This window comes from Opisthocomus hoazin, chromosome 2 (assembly GCF_030867145.1).
Source record: "Opisthocomus hoazin isolate bOpiHoa1 chromosome 2, bOpiHoa1.hap1, whole genome shotgun sequence".
In the NCBI taxonomy this organism is placed as follows: domain Eukaryota; kingdom Metazoa; phylum Chordata; class Aves; order Opisthocomiformes; family Opisthocomidae; genus Opisthocomus; species Opisthocomus hoazin.
Genome location: NC_134415.1, coordinates 114,785,697 through 114,794,311, shown reverse-complemented (window position 1 = coordinate 114,794,311; position 8,615 = coordinate 114,785,697). Strand labels below are relative to the sequence as shown.

The window sequence follows — 8,615 nt, the reverse complement described above, 5'->3', positions numbered from 1 at the left end:
CCTGCTCCGCCGAGCGACCCGGAAGTGGAAGGGTGGGGGCGGCGGCGGGCTGAGGTGAGGCGGTGGCGGGTGTCAGCGTCCCGGCGGCGGCGCTGGGAGGAAGGGCCTGACGCGGAGGCGGGCAGGGGGCTGGAGAGGGAGCCGAGCCGCCGCTCGGTGCTGCCTGCAGTAGCAGGGGCCGCGCTCCTGCCTTCCCCCGGCGGGCGCGGCTTGCGGGGACCGCGCCTCTGGCCTTGCCCTGGGAAGCGGGCGGACCGTTTGTCCTTCGTCGGGTTATCGGCCGGGGCTGGAGGGAGGGAGGAAAGCAAAAGGCGGGGGGAGGTGCTACCCTGCCTGGCTTCCCCGCGCCTGGCCCCCCGCAGAGCCCGGTTCTGAGGCCGGACTCGACCCTCCCCCGCTCCCGTGGCGGGGACGCTGCGCGGCGGGAGAGGCGTGCGCTAAGCCAGGAGCTGCCGAGAGCTCCTTAACCACCCAGCGCATTAAAAAAGCGTGGGAAGCGGCGCGTAGGGAGTTGTGCCTTCCTCGGAGACTACCGGCAGGATCGGCAGATCTGGCCCCGTTCCGGCAGCTGCTGCTGCGAGGGAGGGGCTGTGGGGCCCACCGAGGGCCGTGGGCCCGCTGGGACCCGCGCCTCTGTCGCTGAGGGTGGCTTTTGGTCTGCCAGGGACCGAGTGTTTGCCTAAGGAGACACACAGCAGCAGTCCGGGGACTGTAACCCTGCACCACATCACAGATCTAAGCTCCTCCTTGTGTGCCTTCCGTTATTTTCTGGAGTATGAGCCGTCCTCCGTAGGCTGTCTTCCTCCTTCCTTCCACCTGCTCGCAGTTTCTGAAGCTTTGTCGTTAAAATGTTCTTCTCTGAAGCTGGGAAATAGGGTTTTGGCACTCGCTGACTGGGAGCCAGCATCCTGCTTCTTGACACTGGCCGGGCAAACGTTAAGTGAAGCAACTGAAGTAGTAGGGCAGATACAGGAAAAATGCTTCTGGAATACTCTCAGAATTCCCAGTAACTCAGTTCTAAGGCAGTAAAGGTAACATGCTTCTTGCTTTAATTTTCAGGAACATGTTCAGTAGTAATGGCTGCTACTAGAAGTATTGCAATCAGTAGTTCTTCAGAAGTAAGGATTTTTATTTGTTTGTGGTGTTTTGTTTTTTTAAACGGGAGCATAATCTTTGGAGCAGGGATTGCACTGGATGCACTTTGTAGGACACTTAGATTGCAGTTACAGATAAAAATCTTCTAATGCTTTTAAGTGGGAATATGAATTTTAGAATTTGTCTTGTTTCTAAATCTGTGTCTTTATATGCCTTACAAACTGACCTTTGCAACATTCTGTAAACGAGGTAGCAGCATTTTTTTGATGAATCAGAAGGACAGAGGGGTTTTAGCAGAGAGCTGGAGGGTTTTTCCCCAGTCACGTGAAGAGCACCAGAGGCACGTTCCTGCTTCCATTCCTAGAGTCCTTTACAAGTTTCCAGTTTTTGTCCACTTGGACACATTTGCTTTGGCGTTAGCCAGGAACTCCTTCCCTTGATGATATGACAGCTTTAATTTTCATTTTTCCTGCCTAGAAGATCTTCCTTGATGCAATTATGAAAAAATGTTTAGAAAAGGGAAAAAACGACACAGCAGCAGCAGCTCACAAAGCAGTGAAATCAGTACGAAGAGCAAGGTAAGCTGAATTTGGTATATACTCTGTTTACAGAAGCACTTTCATTTGTTACACGTTGACAGTTCAGTGGTTCGCTTGCACTGATTGTAGGATGTGATGTCCATCAAATGCCGTGTTCCACAAGGAGAGCTTTCTACTTCAGCTATTCCTCAGATTGTGTTGTGAGAGTTAAAAAAACCTATCCGTTATAGAGCCCTTGTATTCCGAGATGAATGCTCAGTTGCTTCCCTAGTGAAGCCCACAAACACGAGAGTTTCTGGCAGCACAATAACTACGGTTTGGAGGAAAAAGTGGTACGTTTGTTCTGTAGTGATAAATATTGTCTTTAAGAAGGTGCCTGGTGCTGGGTACCAAGAATGAATTTATTCTTCAGTACTGGTTGGTTACTCAGTGTCTTTAAAAAGTATTCTTCGTTTTGAATAATGTGTCCATTTTGTCTGATAGGTTTTCGAATGATCAGTTGAATATTCTGGATTTTCCAAGGTGCCGTTTCACTTCCCTTGCACTGCAATGTTATTTCAAGCATTGGTGACAAGCATGTAGTTGTCAATTTCTTCAAGTTAAGATGCAGTACCAGACAAGTCTGGACATAACCTTAAGGTTCATTTTCTCTTTTTCTTTTATATCCTCCTCCTTTCAAAATATTTGTGGACTTCTCAAGGGTTCCTGCTAAATTTCTATCGGTCTAATCTACATTGAGGCAGAAATATAACTTCAGGAAAGAAATAGGTGTTATTGTTCTTTTCCCCTCATTTTGCAGTGCTGCTTAAGTAATTAGAACATAAATGCTAGTTTATTTTAAAAAACAGTTGAGGCAGGGCATCTAAAAGCGAATTGTAAATATGTTCTCACTAACTTTCTGATGATAGTGATTTTTTTCTTAGTCTGTAGATTCCAGTCTTGGGGGACTTTCCAGGTCTAGTACTGTGGCTAGTCTAGATACAGACTCCACGAAAAGTTCAGGTATGTAATCAGAATTTGAGCAGATGTGTACGGAGCAGGATTAACTTTATGTGTGTTCATATAAAAGAGCAGAAAATGGAAAAGGTTAAAATACGTGTTTTTAATAATTGTCAGTGAATCTGTTAGCGTGTTGACTAGTGACTGTATAACTCTAGACTTCTAAAGTATTATCAATGATTCATCTAGGATTAAGTCACTATTTTTGAAGTAAAGTGTCTGAGTAAGAAAAGGTTAGTTGTGTTACCAGTCTGTTAGCATAAATCTGGTATAACTTTTTGGAAGCTAGGTTCATAGTTTTATAAGTTTACATTTGCACCCATATAATGGATAACATTTGATTTTACTTGTTCTTGCTTACCAGATCACACTACATTACTGTTGGAATAAACCGTTAATTTCATTTAAAAAAAAAAATTAGGAGAATCAGCTTTTCCATATTTTCTGATTCAATGTGATTTAACTCCAAATTTGAATTGCTATGAACAGTGCTGTATCATGGATTCATATGAAATTGTTGCCTTTACTGAGGGCTGTTCTGGATCAACCCAGGACAGTTCATTAAAGAGAGGAGGTAATATACTGTAGTAGGGTTAATTCTTGATGAAAGTCTGCAAAAAATTAAGGAATTTAACGCTAGCTCCGTTGACACCAGTTAGAATAGGATTACTGTTCTTCAGTTCTTCAGAATTGCTTTATTTTATTCTGTTGCAGGACAAAGCAATAGTAATTCTGATACGTGTGCAGAATTCAGAGTTAAATATGTTGGTGCCATTGAAAAATTAAAATATAATGACAGCAGAAATCTTGAAGGACCATTGGACTTGATAAATTACATAGATGTTGCACAGGTAAGTGGGTTACAAAAGAAAATACCAGCAACGTCACAACATCTTAAGCTTAGGTGTATTTCTTTCAGATTACCACGTGATCTGACATCTTTCTTTGTAAATTTTAGACTTACTAGAATAAAGTAGCTTACTTTAAAAAACATTAAGCTATGAATCTCAAATCTTTACTGAGCAAGTATCCCAACTGAACGGTGTTATATTATCTTCAGCACTGTTAAGATTAGTATCTGGGAAAGAGTATCTCCTCCAGATTTCCTCAGTACTGTAGACGTTTTCCCATAGAGGAAAATGCCAAGTTTCTGCTTACAATCACTTGCGAACCTGTGACCAAAGAACCTGAATAGTATTTGGGTCATCCTTGCCAAACTGTGGTTGCTTGTACTTATTTTTGTACCAAAAGCTGTAACTGGTTGTCCTCATTAGGCAGCTGATCGTTTGTATCCTTAAAAGCACAGAATGTCTGTTTATCTTACAGCAACTTGACATTTCAGGTATCTGAATATATGCTAAAACTACTTTTACAGCCAAATAACAAAATGGCTGCCAATGTGGAACATAAATCATCCAGGGTCAGTGCAGCATGACATTATTTTTCAGCCCATCTGATTTGTCCACAGGGCCAAACTCCCACCTGAGATGATAAATTCCTTTCTGGAATCATGTAATATTTAGAACAGAATAGAATATTTCAGCTGGAAGGGACCTGCAACGATCATCTAGTCCAACTGCCTGACCACTTCAGGGCTGACCAAAAGTTAAAGCATGTCATTATGGGCGTTGTCCAAATGCCTCCTGAACCCTGACAGGCTTCAGGCATCAACCACCTCTCTAGAAAGCCTCTTCCAGTGTCTGACCACCCTCTTGGAAGAGAAATGCTGCCTAATGTCCAGTATGAACCTCCCCTGAATATATGTCACATAAAGTTAAGGGATTGGACGAGTGCAAGAGTGGCAGGCAGACTCCACACAGCAAGATACGAGCAGGGTTAGTGATGCTGCTGATCCAGCGGATGAAGTACCCATAAACACATCCTCTATTATGTATCTTCATTATTCATGTTCTGTCTGCACTAAAGGCTTTTGTTTGTTTCCCTCCAAAGCAAGATGGAAAGTTACCTTTTGTTCCAGGTGAAGAGGAGTTTATTATGGGAGTTTCCAAATATGGCATTAAAGTTTCAACATCTGATCAGTATGTAAGTGATTCACAACAAACTGTCTTTCTGGTGAGAGTTGAAAAGCGCTTTCATGTATTTCTGACAGGTGATCTGTGTGACCAAAATGTCACTTCTGGCTTTGTTGATGTTATTGTGGAGAGGAAAAAACAACGGGTGTTTTTTTCAAGAATACCTGAGTTGTCTTCCTCTTTAAAGTTCCAGCCTTGCACTCCTAATCCAAGAGTGTGAGTTCACTCCAGCGTTAAAGCCTCATGATTCCATTTTATTGATCAAGTCTTTTTGTTTGCATCATTTCCTACATGTAATTTATTTTCCTTCAGCGCGCTTCAAGTAGCTTTTCTGCTAAAAATAAAAATCCGGTCTCTTCCCCAGGGCCCTCCAGTTGCCTTTGTGTAGCTTTGTATTGCAGCCATGTGGTTTCCTTCTGGTTGCCCTCAGAGCCCCAGATACCATAAATACTTGGCCTTATGAAGTCATGACCCATCAACAATCCAGCAATGCCTGTTCATAAAAGCCATGAGTGTGAGGACGGTGAATAGCGTTGCTCAATAGCTGAACACTCTGAAGAGAGCCAAAAAGTTCCCTTTGGTCCCTTCAGAAAATAAACCGCTTGTTTCTAATGCGTGGGAGGAAGTGTAGTAGTTGTCACTCAAACTTTGAATTCTTCTGGGTTCTGTTTTTGCTGTCCTCCTAAATTCTTAATTCTCATTAAGAACATAGGTTACCCTATTATTTAAATTATTTTGTACTTTGATAAAGATCAAATAGGTAGAGACTTTTACCCATTATTCTTCTGGCTTCAAGCTGAAAGCATGCACAAGCTGATAAAGCCTTCTGTGATTAAGCTAGCTTGCACTGGCATTGTTACTGCATTGCATTCTGTTTCCCAAATTCTAGCTTTTTGCATCTGTGTCGCTGTTGACATTTGTCATTTAGTGGGTTAGTCCGTGTAAACTCTTTTCACAGAGTTCCAAGATGGAAGTGTTTTCTCTGCATGCATACAAAGAATTCAGTCTTTTATGACTTTGGGGGAAAGGTGAGAGTTCTGTGATTTGTAGATACCTTTGCAGGTGAAAAGGCAGCTATTTATTTCAGACGCCAAAAAGAGAAATGACTGTAGGACACAAAATTTGTCCTCATGCCAACGTTTGAGGAATTATTTCACTAGTGACTGAAATATGTACAGATCCGTAATTCACTGATATGTTTCCATTGTTTGTGGATGCAACCACTAGAAACCGAAGGCAAAGTATTTATAGAAGTCACACTGAGGCTTTGGCCGCCTTCACATTCCATCTGCATGTATTTGTACCTTATATGTTTGTACATACATGTATGGCATGGTTTGTCCATCTGCCATCTTGTTTCTCTCAACTGCAGAATCCCCTCATCGCTAAATACCAGAAGGAGGGGAGGAAATTCATATACAGGGGGAACGTGTACTTTGAAGAATTCTGTCCTCTTTCTTTCAGTGATAATCCACCTGCACATTAGCAAGTTCCAAGCAAGTAATGATAAAAAGTTGGAAGTAATTTGGAGGGAAATCTTGGGACATTTCAGGCAGAGATTGGAGGGTTGGTCCAGCAAGTTCCACGTCGGCTCCAGCTGCCTTCAGCGTGGTTCAGTAGTTGGTGATGGTATGAACAATTGTGAGCAGTTGCCAAGTGAATGTCAGGGATGAGGATGTTTTTCAGCAAGGTGATCTTAGGAGCTCTGGTAGAGAGAGGGCCCTCCCTTGAGGGCTTCCTAGCAGGCATCAAGCTCACTGTCCATTTTTACAGCTTCGGTATCAAAGCAGACATTTCTTCAGACCCTTCAGCTACTGCTAGGGGCAAGGTGTTTGATGCCATGAACACAGGAAAAGAGCTGCCTTGGGGTCTAAGACCCTAGAGGTGGTATGACTGGAATAAACCAGATGAATATTATCGGTTGCGTAGGATGGCTTGGGAAGAAAGGCTTTGTGTAGGGTGGGTCTGCGGAGACCTTGTACTGAATGATATCAACCAGCCTCTCTCTGGAATGACCAAGATCAGAACTATTGGGACTGTGGTGAAACCCTGCAACGGTGGTGGAGAGTAGAAGCCTCCCAGACTAGATCTCTGCAAGGGTTGGGACACATGCTGTGGCTCAGGCCACGAGTGGCCTGGCTGCGTCCACAGGAATCCCACCACCCTCCAAAGCAGCCAGCCTTGTCCATGCCCTCTTCTGGGAAAAGTTTTTTATGTGTACCTTTCCCGCAACTGAGACTGGGGATTGTCGTGAAAAATACTGGAAAAGTAACAAGTGGTTGTAAGTTATCCCTGTGCCGGAGGTACGGAGTGTAACGCCTGTCCTACTCACTGTGGGTGAGTGAGGATAGGTGGGAAACGAAATGTCTGCTTTCATAGTATGGCCAGGAATGTAGTCCACGTGTGAATGCAATTCTAAAATAGAAGCAAAAATTAAGGCTAAAATTGTGTTAAACCAGGACTTACTTTAAAAAGTTGGAATTTTACGAAGGAATACTTTCCTCCTGTAAATAAATCTGAAGTATTCTTTTGTAAAAGAGAACCAAAACGTGGAAAACTGAAATAGCTGTTGCACTGTTCCGGAGTAACTTTTATTTGCCCCGTGGTTTCAGGATGTGTTACACAGGCATGCTCTCTATTTAATTGTACGGATGGTCTGCTATGATGACGGTCTGGGAGCAGGAAAAAGCTTACTGGCCTTGAAGACAACAGATGCAACCTCTGAAGAATGCAGCCTCTGGGTGTATCAGTGCAATAGTTTGGTAAGAGTTTATGTTTACAGTACATTTAATTTAGGTATCGGTATTTTGAGTGTAAAGGGAGATTCTAAAACCCAAGGCCCTTGTGAAGGCTTTTTGGCAGAAGGGGGATTGCTCAATTTAAAAAAAAAAATAAAGAAGGATAAGTGTGCCCTGGCTGAGGAGGGGAGAAAAGCCCTGCTGACTTCATTTGACCAGCGTTGGAGAAAAATACCTACATTCCCTCAAATTGCTGATGAATGTACATGCCCGAGAAAGCTCTTTGCAATCTAAAGAGTGCTGTCATAGCTGCTAAGGACAATCCTCCATTTGTATTTTCAAAGACAAAAACCTCTTAAGATCGGACAGAGCAGGGAGGGATTGAGTAACAACTCTGGTAATAGAGCCTACATTCATATTAATAAGCAAGAGAAGTGATCCCTTTCTCAGAGTAGGAGAATTTGTCGTTAAGGTGCTGTATGTCGTTAAGATGCTACACACCCTTAGCAGCACTGGGGGAACACATGAACTGACTTGCTGAATGCGAGTGTCATGCTATGATGGAAGCTAACAACTCCGACTTGTTTCAAAAGAGCTCATTTAAAACAGCTTCCCATGTGTCATTGCAGACCACAGAAATCAAATTAAGTCTCGCTTGTGCTACTCCATTTTGCATGTCTCTGCCAGAGGAATAATAAAGGTCACATTCTGCTTAAATGAGACATTTAGAAGTTCTTCAGAAAGCATTAATGTGCGTGTTTGGCTTTTTTTAGGAACAAGCGCAAGCTATTTGCAAAGTGTTATCTACAGCCTTTGATTCAGTTTTAATGTCAGAGAAGTCCTGATTTTCTTCAGCAACACATGGCTCTGTACTACCCGAAGCCTTTGTGTGGGGAGGAAATGGGGCTCCGTGATACCACAGGCTGGCTGTAGCTACACACGAACCTAGAAAAGACTTGCTGTGCAAAGGAGAGCCACGCAACCTTGCACATGGTACTTCGTCATTCCCCAGACATGACTTGAAGAAATTACTCCATCTTCAGTTTCCAGGACAATACAGAATTTTATATTTAACATTATTTTTTTCCCTAAATCATGTTTTGTATATTAATGTCAATATTGTAGAAATGTAAAATAAAACTGATGCTTCTATCTCTTTGTATGAAAAACAATTTGTTAATATGGACTTCAGTTCTGCCTATCAGGTATCA

General features: G+C 43.0%; 1 protein-coding gene across 7 annotated transcripts; it reads left to right on the top strand.

Annotated features, from left to right (window-relative positions):
- Window positions 1-12: 12 nt before the first annotated feature.
- ITGB1BP1 (integrin subunit beta 1 binding protein 1) lies at window positions 13-8,599 on the top strand. 7 transcript variants are annotated; one of them, XM_075414816.1, is made up of 7 exons: window positions 13-54; window positions 1,573-1,673; window positions 2,558-2,636; window positions 3,348-3,484; window positions 4,584-4,676; window positions 7,279-7,428; window positions 8,178-8,599. In XM_075414816.1, exons 2-7 carry the CDS (start codon window positions 1,602-1,604, stop codon window positions 8,247-8,249), a joined length of 603 nt encoding a protein of 200 aa, XP_075270931.1. In that variant the 5' UTR covers window positions 13-54; window positions 1,573-1,601; the 3' UTR covers window positions 8,250-8,599. The 7 variants fall into 7 exon arrangements, with proteins under 7 accessions (XP_075270931.1, XP_075270933.1, XP_075270934.1 ...); XM_075414818.1 differs by having other exon boundaries at window positions 32-54; window positions 1,576-1,673; XM_075414819.1 differs by lacking the exon at window positions 13-54 and adding an exon at window positions 86-1,031 and having other exon boundaries at window positions 1,576-1,673.
- Window positions 8,600-8,615: the final 16 nt, after the last annotated feature.